Raw genomic sequence first — 17,358 nt, 5'->3', positions numbered from 1 at the left:
GTGGCTGGCGCCTTAGCCGGTTGAGCTATAGGCGCCGAGCCCAAACCATTCTTAACTGAGGGGAATGGGGAAGACACCTGGGCCCCAAGGTGACTTCCTGCTCGGGTGTCGGGCATCCCCGTTAGGAATTCACTTTTCAGACCATGTACTTCTTCCTTCCACGGTTTACATCAGTTCTTCCATCCACTTTTTTCTAGAACAGGAGGGACCTGAAGTATCAAGCAAATGGGAAAAAGGAATTTTAAAAGTAATACCAATGGGTGACAGACCTTACCTCTGTCACCCTTCTCTCTAGGGATGGCCCTGCTGTCTGTAGACCGAAAGAAATTCAGCTTCTATGTTAGGATTCTGTACTAATCAGGATTGACTTCTGCTGACAGTGGCTTGAACATTAGGGTTTATCTTCACTCACATACCAAAGAAGTTTAGAAAAGACAGTACAAAGTGGCTCCTGTGGCTCAGTGACTAGGGCGCTGGCCCCATATACCAAGGATTGCAGGTTCATACCCGGCCCCAGCCAAACTGCAACAAAAAAATAGCCAGGTGTTGGGGTGGGCACCTGTAGTCCTAGCTACTCAGGAGGCCGAGGCAAGAGAATCACCTAAGCCCAGGAATTGGAGGTTGCTGTGAGCTGTGACACCACAGCACTCTACCAAGAGCAATAGAGTAAGACTCTGTGTCTACAAAAAAAAAGAAAAAAGAAAGAAAAGAAAAGATAGTACAGATCAGTGATTTTCAACTGGTGTGCTACGAGACGATCTCAGGTGTACCGTGAACATTTTTAAAGATCATTAATTACCTCCCGAGCGCGGTGGCTCATGCCTGTAATCCTAGCACTCTGGGAAGCTGAGGAGGGTGGAGCACACTTGTGCTCAGGAGTTCAAGACCGGCCTGACCAAGAGCGAGACCCCATCTCTACTAAAAATAGAAAAACTAAGGCAAGACGATCACTTGAGCCCAAGAGCTTGAGATTGCTGTGAGCTATGATGCCATAGCACTCTACTCAGGGTGCCAGAGGGAGACACTGCCTCAAAAAAAAAAAAGAAAGAAAGAAATGAAAACATTAATTATTTTGAAAGAAGTTCAAGGTATAATAAATATATTCTTTTGTTTGCCTTTTTTTTTGATCAACATAATTTAAGTGTGCCAAGGAAGGTTAACTATTGTGTGCCGTGATATAAAAAAGGTTGAAAAAATACTGGTCTAGATTGATAAGGAGACTCAAGTTTCCTTCTGTCTTGCTGCTCTGTCATCCACAACTCCTTCATGGTCAAAGATGGCTGCTCAAATTCCAGCCCCCATGTCTTCAGCCAGCCAGTAGAAAGGTAAGGACACAGCCACTTCATAGACAGACCCTCCTGGTATTGGCAACATAGCTGCTTGCCTGCCATTGGCCAGAATTTGGCCACATGACCACACTTAGCACCAAGGGAGGCTGGGAAACATGTCTCCCTTCCTGCAGTGATGAGCTCAGCAGAAACTCAGAGCCCCATATAGTAAGGAAGAAGGGCTAATGTTGAGGGACTACTGGAAAATTTTGCCACATGATTATGTATCGTCTTACTAAAATATCTTACTTGTCTATGACCTGAAATCTTTCCAGCTTCTGGATTTCTTTTCAGACCCAGGCATAAAAATCATAAATGAATAAATGTGAACAAAGGTGAAGGCTTTTGAAAGCTCAGACCCCATTTTGTAATAGTGTGTTAACACTCCCTTGTGATTTCAGCGGAAATCCTAGAATTGGCCGGAAATGCCGCAAGGGACAACAAGAAGGCCCGAATAGCCCCAAGACACATCCTACTGGCAGTTGCCAATGATGAGGAGCTCAACCAGGTATGTCTGAAGCACTGGGATGGGGCCCAGAATGGGTCACGTGGACCCAGCCAGCCACACTCCAGTCACTCCTGCTACAATGCCCATGCACGTTTGTACAAAAACATTCAGACCACATAAAGAACAAATTCTGCTAGCTATACAATTCAGATTCAAAATAAAATTTCCTTTTGAAATGGATCCCATTATACAGAGGGCACCAAAAAAAGGTATATACATTTTGAGAAAGGAAAAAGGCTATATTAAAATTGTAATACTCAATCTTGTTTGACTCACTATGACTTGTATTTATCTTTTGTTTTTGGTATATATTATTACAATTTTAATACAGTTCTTTCTTTCTTAAATGTGGATACATTTTTTGGCACCCTCTGTATATTCTAGGTCTTGCCAGACCTTCTTCTCCTCTGTAAAGACAAATTCTGTGTGTTGCTGAGGAAGGCACAGGACCTGGTCTCTTCAGTTTCTTTGCTCAAACCTGGTTGACCATTTTTTCTAATGAGAGTGGGAGAATCCTATTTATATTAATTAGAACTGTCTCTTTATATTTTGAAACTGAATACAAAGTCAAGTGAATATTCTTCCTCTACCCTAGGATATGCAAGGTAGCAGTTCATAGTATAAGAATTTTTATTTCTATTTATTTTCATTTATAGTAATTTTCTAATCTCATTCTTCTCAAAACTGTGGTGAAGAATCAGTTCTTAAAGGCTGGGCATGGTGGCTTACACCTATAATCCCAGCACTCTGGGAGGCCAAGGTGGGTGGATCACCTAATCTCACAGGTTCAAGACCAGCCTGACCAAGAGTGAAACCCTGCCTCTAAAAATAGCCAGGTGTTCTGGCAGGCACCTGTAGTCCCAGCTACTCTGGAGGCTGAGGCAGAATTGCTTGAGCCCAGGAGTCTGAGCTTGCTGTGAGCTATGATGCAACGGCACTCTACCAGGGTGACAAAGTAAGACTGTGTCTCAAAAAAGAAAAAAAGGTTTTGTGGCAGGTGCCTGTAGTCCCAGCTATTTGGGAGGCTGAGGCAAGACAATTGCTTAAGCCCAAAAGTTGGAGGTTGCTGTGAGCTATGTATGACACAACGGCACAGTACCAAGGGTGACAAAGGGAGAGACTCTGTCTTAAAAAAAAAAAAAAAGACTCAGTTCTTATTGCCAATCTATGATACTGATAATTTCCAAAAACAAAGTAATAAAATTAATTACTAGAAAGATGTAAAAAACAAGGGACAAACTATAAACCACAATTTTTTTTTTAATCACATTCAATAGATGTATAATAACTCTGTCAACTTGCTGTAAAAGATTCTAGACTCATACTGGTGATGTCTGTACTTACCTTGTCACAGATGGGTAACAGTTCATGGATGAGCCATGGTCACAGACCACGCTTGGGGTAGTACTGCTTTAGGACATGCAGAAACACATTAGTGTAGCAGCATATGGCGGTTACTTATGATTGGGAAGTGCATGGTCAAACATCCTGTGCTAATGGAATGCACATCCAAGAGCGTGGAGACCACTGATCTGTCATTAACTGGGTCTAGCATTTGCATTAACCTTTGAACTAACTTTGTCAAGCTTCGCTCCCCAGGTCCCCATGTGTGAAGCTCTTTATCCTCTGTTGTGTCTGGAATTCCAGAGCCCTGGGCAACATCCCTGGTTTCAGCTTCTAGAACCCTTTTATTTTACTTTGCTTTGTTTTGTTTTCTGTACAGCATCATAGGATGCCTTGATACCTACAGAGAAATGCTCCACAATTGAAAGAGCGGAGAGCCAATTAAATTGTATATTAAACACTTTCTTTAGGAAAGCAAACACCAGGTTTAAACCTTGTTTTGCTAATAGTTAGAACAGTATTACATCCAGAACCAGCAGGCTCTTTGCTGTATGAGCTCATGCATCTCTCTCTTCAGCTGCTAAAAGGAGTGACCATTGCCAGTGGAGGCGTCCTGCCCAGAATTCACCCTGAACTGCTGGCCAAAAAGCGAGGGACCAAAGGCAAATCGGAAACTATCCTCTCCCCACCCCTAGAGAAAAGAGGAAGGAAGGCCACGTCAGGCAAGAAGGGAGGCAAGAAATCCAAGGCGGCCAAGCCCCGGACGTCCAAAAAGGTAAGTCAGGGCTGCGTTTCAAGAGCCAGGCACTGTCACTGCTGTGGTCTAAATATGAGTGTCCCCCCCAAAATTCTTAAGTTGAAATCTGACACCAAGCTGATGGTGGTAAGTGTGGTGCCTTTGGAAAGTGATTAGGTCATGAAGACAGAGCCCTTGGGAATGGGATAGGACCCTTATAAAAGAGGCCAAAAGGGGCTTGCCAGAACCTTGAACTTGGCCTTCCTGCCTCCAGACCCGTGAGAAATGAATTTCTGTGGTTTGTGAGCCACCCACTCTGCGGTGTTTTGTAAAGATGAACGGATGGCACCTCTGAAGGGCTGAGGATTCTCTGCAGCTTGGATCTGGGAGAAAATGACAACAGCGTGTATGCAGAAGAATAAAGGGCCTTTGAGATTCGAGTTCACATCACTAAACGGGGTCTTCTAGAGATTTCTAAACTCAAAGCATCGGTTGGCCTCACATTCCTTTTACTGCCCCCTACCAAAATCTTCAGTGAGAGAGGATAGCCTAGAACCTGCTTTTGATTTCTCTTCAGAGCTCCATGTTGCATACTAAACAAGCTCTAGTCTTCTGCATGTAGTCCCCTGAGTTCAGCCAGGGGAATTTCAGGTGTTTTGATGTACTATGTCTGAAGTGCTAAGTAACTTAGCTCCGAGATGCCACTTGGGGAATAACATCATTATATGCTGCCTAGTGCAGTAACCACTAGTCACACGTGGCTTTTTAAACTTGAATGAAAATGAAATCAAATTAAAAATGCAGTTCATCAGTTTTACTGGCCACATTTCAAGGGCTCAGGGCACTGAAGATCACAGACAGACATTTCCATGACCAGAGAAAGTTCTCTCAACAAAGCTGCTTTAGAGGTTGTGAAATTTTCATTCCACAGACCTCCATGACAACACCAAAGATCATATAAAAGACTGAATGGGATGGCTCACACCTGTAATCCCAGCATTTTGGAGGTCTGGGTGAGAAAATCTCTTGAGTCCAAGAGTATGAAACCAGCCTGGGCAACGTAGCAAGACCTCATTTAAAAAATTTTTTTAATAATTAACCAGGTATGCTGGGGCACACCTGTAGTTCTGGGAGGCTGAGGCTGGAGATTGCTTATGCCTAGGAGTTTGAGGTTCCTGTGAGCTGTGACTGTGCCACTGCACTCTAGCCTGGATGATAGAGGAAGACTCTGCCTGTTTAAAAAAAAAGCAGAGTGTAGGGGAATGGGGAATCACGTAAGAGTTTACTCCTCCACTGCCACTGCGCCCCAGGGAAATCCTGGAGAGGAGGGAAGGGTTAGGAGATATGCTTCTGTACAGCCCCACTGGGCTCTGATGCTTGTCATCATAAGGCATTGAAAAGAGCAAGAGTAAGGTACCCGTGTCCAGGTTTGGGCGAGGATTACCCCTTAACATAGTTGGGACTTTGCAGTACCTTTTTCTTTCCCTCATATTGCTGTCCCTTGCTTCCCTCCATCCCTAAACAGTAGAACATAATGCCTAACCGTTTCCTTCATATCTAAATTGGTGGCAGCCGTGGAAAGAGCATAATAAGGTCACATTGGGCTTTTTCTGGATTGGCTCTTATTTGTCCTTCTGATTTCTACCAACAGTCCAAACCAAAGGACAGTGATAAAGAAGGAACTTCAAATTCCACCTCCGAAGATGGACCGGGGGATGGATTCACCATTCTGTCTTCTAAGAGCCTTGTTCTAGGACAGAAGGTAATAAAGAGAACTGCAGTGTGCTGTGGTGAACACTATTGTACTTTTATAACCTATGATTTACAAGCGATGATGCCTCCTTTATCCCTTGCCCCCCTGATATGACTTTCATTCTAGTCTTGAATTACTTGTTTTTAAACTAAAGACCTATGGCAATTTCTGCATTGTAAAAGTGATCAGCCCTTTGGTGCTGAAAATTGTTAATGCTGGCATTGGTTAGCCAAAGGTAAACATAGAGAATCTTTCCAGTCTGTAGCTACCGGGTTTACTGGGAATTCCCTACACTCCAGTTATTTCTGTGTCCACCAAAAATAAAATCCATAGCTAACTTTCTCAAATAGCTGCTCAGAGGCCTATCCAGCACTGTTCAGTGTAATATATCAAAGAAAGAAAATAGAAATATATGCTTCTTGAATGTCCCTGGTGTTAGACATGAATTATTTGCCAATAATTCAGGTTGCTTGCCTTTCTAGGCTGCAGAAAGAAAACAAACAGGGCTATCCATTTCAACAGTCTTCAGCAACACAACAGCAGCCCAGCCAGAGATGCAAATAATTCATGCCTACAAGTGTAAAGTTTACCGAGCAGACAATTTATCTTCCTAGTCAACTGGGGCTGAAATAAGACACAACGAGGAAACAGTCAGTTAATCATATCTCTGGTAGCTGAATGTTTGCAGCCTGACAATAGTGTGAACCTCCATGAGAGCAATTGGGGAGAGCATGTTCTAAGAAGAACAGCAATGTGGAGGGTTCCTAATTCATCACTGATGAAAGCAGGGTATCAAAGAGATGGAATTTATACCCCTTCTCTGGGCTCTCCGTGGTTCTGTGACAGTAGCTTTCTCTCACTTAGCCAGAAAGACATAAAGTTCTTCCTCCTGTGGGCAAACAAAGGAAAGGGCCCTCCATTCCTCTCTGCTACGAACACACAGGGCGGCGTTTCCCAAGGGTAGCCCAAGAACGAAGTCCCCAGAGGGTAAGGGGGCCAGACATAGGCAGGTTAGGATCCCAGAGCCCATTAATCCTCTCTTCAAGGTCATGGTCTTCAGAGCTCATCCCCAAATGTTCTGTACTGCTCTGGAGTAAGTTCCCCTGTGGGAGCTACTCGGAGGATGCATGGCCTAAAACAAGGCCAGTAGGGTTGGGAATCAAAGGCATAAGCTGCAGGGAAAGAGAGAAGAGGAGCAGTCCCATTCCCATTTCAGGGAAGGGGAAGCAGATTTGGAGCATATTGCTAGTGTCAAAAAGTGAAACTCGAATCCACTGCAGAGCCTATTGAAAACCAAACACTCACGAAACTTGATGTCGTCACTCTATAGTGGTCCTCCTGTTGACATTTGGTATGAATAATTAAAGAGAAGAGTGCTTGCTTCAGCAGCACATATATACTAAAAATGGAACGATAGGCTGGGAGAGGTGGCTCAACGCCTGTAATCCTACCACTTTGGGAGGCCAAGGCGGGTGGATTAGTTGAGCTCAGGAGTTCGAGGCCAGCCTGAGGACAAGCGAGACCCCATCTCTACTAACAATAGGAAAACTGAAACAAGAGGTTCGCTTGATCCTCAGAGTTGGAAGTTGCTGTGAGCTATGATGCTATGGCGCTCTACCCAGGGCGACAGCTTGAGACTATCTCAAAAAAACAAAAATAGAACAATACAGAGATTAGCAATAACTAAAGAAAAATAATAATAATTAAAGAGGCATATGGATGTCAGGTAAAATGTGAAGATTTTCAATGCGATTTGATCGTTCCCATACTCTCTGTCTTTTCTTCCTAACGCAGCTATCCTTAACCCAGAGTGACATCAGCCATATTGGCTCCATGAGAGTGGAGGGCATTGTTCACCCAACCACAGCCGAAATTGACCTCAAGGAAGACATAGGTAAGGTCCTGAGACGTCGTAGAAGTGCCACAGAATAGCCCACTATTCAGTCAAGTTCTTGTGAAGTTGGTCATTGTCAACTGGCTGGCTGTTTGGGGTCCTGTGTCAAAGTCTTGTCTTTGTGATTGAACAGCGTCACCAGAGAGTAACTTTGTGTTAATCCTGCATATATTTTTTGAAGCTTATATTGAAGTATTACATAAAAACAGATCATTAGTGTATAGCTTAATTTATCTCAAAGAGAACATCAGCTGTACAACCAGCACCTAGGTCGGGAAGCAGACCCTCACCAGCACCCCAGAAGTCCTCCTTCTCCTCCTCCTCCCTTCGGGTCTTCACCTTTCCAGGTGAAGCCTGTCATTTAACAGAATAAATGGTTTTCAGCTGTTTTTACTTTTATACAAATGAAATCATATACTTTTCTGTGTCTGACTCCTTTTGTTTAACTTATCATTTGTGAAATCCATGTATATTGTTGAGCGTGATTGTGTTCATTCATTTTCCTTGCTGTGTAGTTTATTACACTGTACAACTATGCCACAATTTATTGATCTGTTTTACCACTGATAGCATCTTGGTAGTTTCTAGTTTGGGCTATACTGAGTAGCACAACATGTTTTGGATAAAACTTGATGTATATTTTAAGCATACATCTTGACAATGCTATTAGAAAAGGTAGAAATGGACATCTAAAAAAAATGCAGTTGTCTGTAAAGCTATGAGCATTGTCCTTTTACCAGTGGTTTGCCACCTGTCCCATGAGTGGTAGGGGAGCTGTTACTAGGGAAGGTGGAGGAGCTTGGACGGTAGCTGTCAAACACACTGGAAATAATAGTAGGTTAGCAGTCATTGCCTCTGGTCTGGTGTAGTGGCCCACACCTATAATCCCAGCACTTTGGGAGGCTGAGATAGGAGGATCACTGGAGCCCAGGCTCAGCCTGGGCAACATAGTGAGACTTTTTCTCTACCAAAAAAAAAGGTCACCATCTCATCCACTTTGACCAGACGGGACTGCCCTAAACTCTTCACTGAAAGGGCAAAGCGAGCAGAGAAAGGGCTGTGTTCCTGAGGCAGGGGCTAGTCATTCAGCTGGCAGTAGCATGCAGGGAGGCTGGAGGACTCATTTAAGCTTCCCTCCTGGCTCACAGACCACTGCTGTGCTGGACTGAAGATATGACAGCACCAGGGAGAAACGCCTGCTAGTGGCCTTCATCCGCACCTCTGAGTAGATGTCCTCACTTCTCACAAAACAAGTGGCAACGTTCCTACTTTACACATTTCTATGGTGTTCGTGCTTTACATCAGAAAAACAACAAAGATACTTCTTTTTCTTTTTCTTCTTTTTTTTTTCTTCTTTTTTTTTTTTAATGGCAGCGTGGTAGGACAGAAAGAGAACTGGTTAGAGCAAAAATTCAAGCCGATTTCCCAGCTGTGGATTCTCAAACTGACCTCTCCGGTGTCTTGAGAGGAGAAAGGGGCTAAAAGGTGGCCTGACGGTTAGGAGAGGAGGCTCTGCGTCTGTCTGGTCTGGGTCTAGCTTTTCTGAATCTTTCTCTGTGACCTTGGGCAGGTTTCTTAGCCTCCCATCTCTATTTCCTTCTCTGTATGGTAGGTGAGGATGACAACAGTACCTCTCAGGGGTGCTGTGAAGATTAAATAGATGATAGGTACATGGAGCCTATGGCGCCTAGCGCAGTGCCGGGGTGGGAGTGGGGGCCAGCTAGGCATTAATTAGATAATGAGATTATCTTATCTTTTCTTTTTTTTTTTTTGAGACAGAGCAACCTCAGACTCTTGGGCTTAAGCGATTCTCTTGCCTCAGCCTCCCAAGTAACTGGGACTACACATGTCTGCCATAACACTAGGCTATTTTTTTTTTAGGGACAGGGTCTCACTCTTGCTCAGGCTGGTTTCAAACCTGTGAGCTCAGGCAATTCACCCACCTCAGCCCCGCCTGTAATTTATTTGTTAATGAGGCTGCTTGTCCTATAGGGTTTCCCCCAGTTTGGATTTTGTTTAGTGCATCTTCCTGGTTGTCATTAAATATGTTTCTTACTATTTCTTTTTATAAAATTAATTGGTAGTTGGATCTAGAGCAGTGTTTTTCAACCTGTTTTAATCTCATGACACACTTGAACCTATAAACTTCCAAAGCACACATAAATTATGTTGATCATAAAAAAAGAGTAAAAAAGTCAGGTGTGGTGGCTCACACCTGTAATCCTAGCACTCTGGGAGGCCAAGGCAGGTGGATTGCCTGAGCTCAGGAGTTTGAGACTAGCCTGAGCAAAAGCCAGACCCTGTCTCTACCAAAAATAGAAAACTCACCAGCACCTGTAGTCCCAGCTACTTGGGAGGCTGAGGCAAGAGTATCACTTGAGACCAAGAGTTTGTGGTAGCTGTTAACTATGACGATACCATGGCACTCTACCCAGGGCACAGAATGAGACTCTGTTTCAAAAAAGAAAAAAGTAGGGCAGTGCCTGTGGCGCAAGGAGTAGAGCGCTGGCCCCATATGCTGAGGGTGACGGGTTCAAACCCAGCCCCAGCCAAAAAAAAAATAAGAATATACTTACTGCTTTGAACTTCTTTTGAAAATAATTTATGATCTCTAAAAGTTTTCACTGCACACCTAAGATCCTTGCACAGCACACCAGTTGAAAATCATTCCTCTAGAGCAGCGGTTCTCAACCTTCCTAATGCAACAGTATATTTTCATTGTTACAAAGGGGTCACGACCTGCAGGTTGAGAACTGCTGCTCTAGCAGTTCACCGAGGGTCAGGTTCAAAACCTTTGGACGAGACTCCTTGGTCAGCGCAGCAGCATCTTGCACCATCACACCCATCATGCCTGGTTGTCTTTCTGAGATGCCAGCAGCCGCTGATGCCCCTTCCCTGTCTGTTCATTAGGGGGGTTGTGAAGCAGTGATGTTCTCATTCCAGCATTCCTTCATTTCTTCATGGGAATGCATCCACGGAGAGAGAGCACCTCATCAGCTCTGCAGGCTTTTTTCTTAAATCTTTAGTGAAGAGGGTAGATTTGCTTTGCTTCTACATATCCTCACTGGGCCCTGACCTAAAGGCAGAGAGCAGCAGCGTAGACCTCCGTCCCTGCTTCAGTTTCTCAGCCTTCTCCAAAGACCCAGCAGATTGACCGTGGCTAGAAATCTGGGGGCCTGAAAGGAGCCCCTGAGACTCTGGATATAGTCTGTGATCCCCATTTCTCAACTGTGTCGTTGAAACCCAAGGACATTCATGAAGAAACCCCCTCCCCAGGTCCACCCCCAGAGAGGGACTGCTCGAGTAGACATTTGTCCTAAGTGATCTGCACAATGTAATGTGACTCTCCAAATATATTTGAGCGCCTGAGTGAGGAGTGGGGACACTCTCCATCATCTAGACCCAAGGGAAGCCTCTAAATTTTCCTAGTAGTGACTATTAGTGACTAATAAACAGAGAGAGCTGAGACTTGCCCCAGACATCCACATAAGTAAGTTCCTTACAAGATGAAAACACTCAAGGGGAAACAGCTCATCTGCTGCCCAAGACAGCTCTACTTTCAGAGATTTGGAGTGTGGGATCCCCTGGTGCTTACTAGTAGGGTCCTGCCACCTCCTGCGGTTATTCTTGGCCTCTGTAGAACTAAGACCCTGAGATGCTGACCAGGGAATAGTCCTAACAGCAAAGAGTCAGGGCATCTGCCAACAGGAATATCCTTAGAAATTAGCCTCTCAAATCTTTGCATATTTCCATTGAAAACTGAGGCCCAGGCCTGATGGAGTGGCTCTGGGAGGCACAGGTGGGAGGATCCCTTGAGCTCAGAAACCTAAGACCAGCCTGAGCAAGAGTGAGACCCATCTCTACTAAAATAGAAAAACTACCTGGGTGTGGTGGTAGGCGCCTGTAGTCCCAGCTACTGGGGAAGCTGAGGCAGGAGGATCACTTAAACTCAGGAGTTTGAGGTTGCAGAGAGCTAGGCTAACAACAGGGCACACTAGCCTGGGCAACAGAGTGAGATTCTGTCTCAAAAAGAAGAAAAGAAAAGGCCGGCAAGGTGGCTCATACCTATAATCCTAACACTCGGGGAGGCCAAGGCAGCTGGATCACCTGAGCTCAGGAGTTGGAGACCAGCTTGAGCAAAAGTGAGACCCTGTCTCTACTAAAAATTGAAAAATTAGCCAGGTATTGTGGTGAACACCTATAGTCCTGGCTACTTAGAAGGCTGAGGCAAGAGGATTACTTGAGCCCAAGAGTTTGAGGTTGTTAGGAGCTATCATGCCATGGCACTCTATCCAGGGTGACAGAGTGAGACTCTGTCTCAAAAAAAGAAAAAAAATAAGTGAGACCCAAGTGAGAGAAACAGTCTGCCAGGCTGCCCTGGGCCTCTGTCTGTTCTTTGACCCCAAGGACTTACAATAAGTTGGTGGCCTGAGATGGGAGCAGACCTCAGAGCTTTCCACACAGGTATTGGACTTGTAGAACTTAACACTGGACTCTCTTCCTTTAGAAAAATCATCTTTAGAACTCATGTCATAAGACTGCTTTATTAGCCCTAAAAAGATCCTTTAGAAAAGTATACTAAACAAATGCAAATTTTTAAAAAAGAGCTTGCTAAACTTACTAAAGTAAGTCTGCTGGACACAGGCCCAGAGGCCCCCACCACCCATGACCACTGGCAAACCAGGATAACAACTGGGAAGTTTGAATCCTACTTTCCAGGTGTTTGTGGGGTGTGTGTGTACGTGTGTGTGCGTGTTAAGAATTGCATCAAGCAGTGTAAGTACATGGAAAAAACAATCACACTGGCTTCCTATTGTTTTCCCTTGCAGGTAAAGCCTTGGAAAAGGCTGGTGGAAAAGAGTTCTTAGAAACAGTAAAGGAACTTCGCAAATCCCAAGGCCCTTTGGAAGTTGCTGAAGGTAAGTGTAGCCTTGGGCCCTACAACCAGCCCAGCCTCACCACCTTCCTCTCAACAGCCTCTGCCCTCACATGGCTCAGGCATATTCGGTTTTTGAGACAAAGGGTACCATAACTAAATAAGAAAGCTATTTTGGCATCTCTCAGATAATTTGACCAGGCTCTAGGGATCCTTTCAGATGCACTTTGGGGACTATAACATATCTAGATAATTCAAGCCAATTTCCATCAGATCTCCCAAATGGTCTAGAGCAGTGGTTTTCTGCTTCCTAATGCTATAACCCTTTAATACAGTCCAAAGCGGTCACAACCCACAGGGTGAGAACCGTTGGTCTAGAGCCATTGTGTTAACTGGGGTGTCGGGGTGGGGGGGGAATACACTTTAACATAAAATTCACCACAAACAATTTTAAGATGTCTAATTGAGTGACAATAAGTATTCCTACAATGTCTTGCAGCCACTGTTACTGTCTAGCCCAGAACTTTATCATCACCTCACACAGAAACTCCCTACCATTATGCAGTCCTGCCTGCCCCAGCCTCTGCTACCCACTACCCCTTTCTGCCCCTCTGGATTTGCCTATTTGTATATTACATGAGCTTTTGTGTCTGGCTTTTTTCACTTAACATAGTTTTTTCCAAGTTCATCCATACTGTAGCTTATATGAGTACTTTACTCCTTTTTATGGCTGAATGATATTCCATTTTATTGGCCAGGTAAGGTGGCTCACACTTGTAATCCTAGCACTCTGGGAGGCCGAGGTGGAGGATCCCTTGAGCTCGGGAGTTTGAGACCAGCCCGAGCAAGAGCGAGATCCCTTCTACCTCGTTTCTACTAAAAATAAAAACTGAGTCGGACAATGTGGTGGGCACCTGTAGTCCTAGCTGCTTGGCAGATGACACAGGAGGACTGCCTAAACCTGGGAGTTTGAGGTTGCTGTGAGCTCTGGCACTCTAGCCTGGGCAACAGAGTGAGATTCTGTCTCAATAAATAAATAAATAAATATTCCATTTTATGTATCCATTCACTGGTGATGGGTAGTTGAGTTGTTTTTAACTTTTGGCTATTGTGACTAGAACTGCTGTGAATATATCAATATGAGTTTTGTATGAACACCTGTTGTCCAGGCTCTTGGGGCAACTTTTTGACAGATGGGCCCAGGCCCAGATGTACACAGAATCCCCAATCAGTTCACTCCTCACACATCCAGCCAGTGCCAAGTGCTGTGCTAAAACCACGGCTTCAAGGTCGGGCACGGTGGCTTATACCTGAAATTCTCACATTCTGGAAGGCTGAGACAGGTTGATTGCCCTGAGCTCAGGAGTTCAAGATCAGCCTGAGCAACAGTGAGACCCCTGTCTCTACAAATAGGCAGGTGTTGTGGTGGGCACCTGTAGTCTGAACTTTGGAAGGGTGAAGCAAGAGGATCACTTGAGCCCAAAAGTTTGAGGTTGCTGTGAGCTATGATGCCACAGCATTCTACTAAGAGCAACAAAGTGAAACTCAGTCTCAAAAATAGATACATACATACATATATACATAAAGCCAGGCCTTCAGAGAAAAATGACACCCACTGCGGCCCTCGGACACATAAATGGAACATGAAGAGGGAACACCTGGGGGGTGGGAGCAGAGGACTGGGTCCAGCAGGAGCAGGGAGCCTTGGGTCAGCTTCTAGAAGGAAAGAAACAGCAGCCACAAGGAGGCTAGGTCCATAGGCTGTGTGAGAAGGTCTGAATCTGACCCTTTATGACCAAGAGGAGCCACCTTCTTGAAAATTTAAGCAGAGGACTGTCCTGATTAGATTTGACTGTTAGAAAATAATTGGGCTTCCGGTCAAGAAAGAATATGAGTCCACACTTCAAATCTGCACATACCACTCCCCTGTGTGTAGCAGTGACAGATACAGTTTCTTTTTTTAAATTGTAAGGAGCCACACTCAACTATCAGATAAACATATGCATGGCAGAGACAGACAGCCATAGCTGCAATGAGATAGACCTGGAAACCTGCAGAGCCACCTGGATCACCTGCAGGGGACCCTGGCCACCATCACTGCTCAAAGCAAGGAACTGGAAAAGACTTCAGCAGCCTTCACAGGAAGCCAAAGCTCTGGCCACCACCCAGGACTTGTGTAAAATCTGTCTTCCTAGGGTAGCAGAAGGGGCAGACCCCTCACCCAGGCCCAGAGTCATACTGCCTACTGACTCCAGGCCTGGGTCTGTCACATCCCCTATATAACCACCAGGCCAGATGCCGTCTGGCCTGGGGAGGTGGGCGCCAGAAGGCACTCAGCAAACTGCCTGAGAGGGAGAGAGAAAAAAAAACACCTGCTCCGTGTGGAATGAGAGGCTCCAACACCGTTCAACGCAGAGTTCCAAAGGCAGAAAACAGAAGGTTTAGAAAAGCAGTATTACAGAGGATCATAGCTGAGAATTTTCCAGAATGAAACATTGTTTGGAAAGCCCAAACCATGTTTTTCCTTTGCTCTCACACCAAAACAACATTTTGGTGTGGTCATCAACACAGAAGACTTCCGTGCCCAAATGGGGGTGGGGATTCTGCTTTTCACCAACTGAACAATCAGCAGCGGTGGGAGGGGTGGGGGGGTGTCGTTCCGATTCAGTTCCTACACTCTTCACCTGGAGATGGTATCAGACACCAAAGGTTATAGGGGCTTAATTCTCCAAACTGCCAGACACCAGTCAAAAGTCCAGGCCTCCGAAACTTCCAACTTCCAACCAACCTCTTTCAAATTGGGGCTCCCATGACCCGCCCCCCCTTTTGGATTTTACTACTTTTCCAGAGTGGCTCACAGCATTCAGGGAAACACTTACTTACGTTTACTGGCTTATTGTAAAGGATATTACAAAGCATCTGGATGAAGAGATTCATAGGGTGAGGTTTGGGGAAAGGGGTGCAATTTCCATGCCCCACCTGGGCACACCACCCTCTAAGAAGCTCCATGCGTTCTATTATCTGGAAGCTCTCTGAACCTGGTCCCCTTAGGTTTCGTTACGTAGGCGTGAATGATTAAACCATTGGCCTCTGGTGATCAACTTGTCTTTCAGCCCCTCTTCCCTTCCTGGAGCTTGGGGAGAAGTTAAAAGTCCCAATCCCCAGTCCTCTAAGCTTTCCAGTGACCAGCCCAACCAGGAAACTATCAGTCAACATTAGCATACAAAAATCACTCTGGAGATTCCAAGGACTTTGGCAACTGAGTGCCAGGAAATGGGATGAAGACCAAGTAATATATTTCACAATATGGTAAACTTGAGTCCTCAGGTTGAGAATAGCGAGCATAGTGGACGCAATGGCTCACACCTGTAATCCTAGCACTCTGGGAGACTAAGGCCCATGGATCACCTGAGCTCAGGAATGTGAGACCAGCCTGAGCAAGAGTGAGACCCATCTCTACTAAGAAAAAAAAAAAGAAAAGAAAAACTAGCCAGGTGTGGTGGCAAGTGCCTGTAGTCCTAGTTACTGAGGGGCTGAGGCAAGAGGATCACTTGAGCCTAAGAGTTTGAGGTTGCTATGAGCCTTGACGCCACGGCACTCTACCCAGGGCAACAGAGTGAGAATTTGTCTCAAAAATTAAAAAAAAAAAAATTAAAAAAAGAAGAGCCAGGCAGGGTGGCTCATGTCTGTAATCCTAGTACTCTGGGAGGCTGAGGTGGGTATATTGCCTGAGCTTACTGGTTTGAGACCAGCCTGAGCAAGAGTGAGACCCCATCTCTATCCAAAATAGAAAACTAGCCAGGCATTGTGGCAAGTGCCCGTTTGTCCCAGCTACTGAGGGGCTGAGGCAATAGGATCACTTGAGCCTAAGAGTTTGAGGTTGCTATGAGCCTTGACGCCATGGCACTCTACCCAGGGCAACAGAGTAAGAATCTGTCAAAAAAAAAAAAAAAAGGGCCAGGCAGGATGGCTTATGCCTGTAATCCTAGTACTCTGGGAGGCCGAGGCGGGTATATTACCTGAGCTTACTGGTTTGAGACCAGCCTGAGCAAGAGCGAGACCCCATCTATCCAAAATAGAAAAACTAGCCAGGCATTATAGCAGGCACCTGTAGTTCCAGCTACTTGGGAGGCTAAGGCAAGAGGATTGCTTGAGACCAGGGTTCAAGAGTTTGAGGTTGCTGTGAGCTATGACTCCAGGCACTCTATTGAGGGCAACAAACCAAGACTCCGGAAAAAAAAAAAAAAGCAGAAAGAAAATATCAAGCATAGTAAATGAAAATAAATTCAAAACTTGGCACATTATGGTGAAGCTTCAGAAATTTGAAATTCAAGAGAAACCTTCAAAGCAACCAGAGAAGAGAGGCAGATCATTTGTAAAGAAACTACAGTTAGAGGCCTGGCAGCGCAGTGGCTCATGACCACAATCCCAGCACTTGGGAGGCTGAGGCCAATGGATTTCCTGAGCTCATGGGTTAGAGACCTACCTGAGCCAGAGTGAGACCTCGACTCTAAAAATAGTGGGTATTGTGGCGGACACCTGTAGTCCCTGCTACATGGGAGGCTGAGGCAAGAGAATCGCTTACGCCCAGGAATTTGAGATTGCTGTGAGCTGTGACACCACGGCTCTCTACCAAGGGCAACAAACTGAGACTCTGTCTCAAAAAAAAAAAAAAGAAAAGAAAAGAAACAATAGTTAGAACTGATAACAGATTTACCATCAGCAACAAAACACGTTTGGAAAAAGGAAAGAAGTATCCTCAAAACTCTGAGGAGGGGAAATAAAACTACCAGCCAAGAATTCTACATATTCCTGTGTTATCTTTCAAGAATGAGGGCGATAGGGCAACGCCTGTGGCTCAAAAGAGTAGGGCGCCAGCCCCATATACCACGGGTGGCGGGTTCAAGCTACAAAAACTA

At 45.1% G+C, this 17,358-nt stretch overlaps 1 protein-coding gene across 2 annotated transcripts in view; it reads left to right on the top strand.

The window, feature by feature from the left end:
- The window catches only part of LOC100960020 (core histone macro-H2A.2), a 33,343-nt gene that overhangs the window by 9,742 nt on the left and 6,243 nt on the right, over window positions 1-17,358 (top strand). The window contains exons 2-6 of one of the 2 annotated variants that reach the window (XM_003783600.3): window positions 1,730-1,836; window positions 3,758-3,928; window positions 5,568-5,678; window positions 7,464-7,563; window positions 12,393-12,482. In XM_003783600.3, the coding sequence (XP_003783648.1) occupies window positions 1,730-1,836; window positions 3,758-3,928; window positions 5,568-5,678; window positions 7,464-7,563; window positions 12,393-12,482 (579 nt within the window). Of the gene's footprint in view, window positions 1-1,729; window positions 1,837-3,757; window positions 3,956-5,567; window positions 5,679-7,463; window positions 7,564-12,392; window positions 12,483-17,358 lie in introns of both variants that reach the window. The other variant, XM_003783599.3, reaches the window with a different exon arrangement.

This window comes from Otolemur garnettii, unplaced genomic scaffold (genome assembly GCF_000181295.1).
Source record: "Otolemur garnettii isolate 467f Iridium unplaced genomic scaffold, OtoGar3 scaffold00008, whole genome shotgun sequence".
NCBI classification, from domain to species: domain Eukaryota; kingdom Metazoa; phylum Chordata; class Mammalia; order Primates; family Galagidae; genus Otolemur; species Otolemur garnettii.
This window is presented reverse-complemented; position numbering and strand designations above follow the sequence as displayed.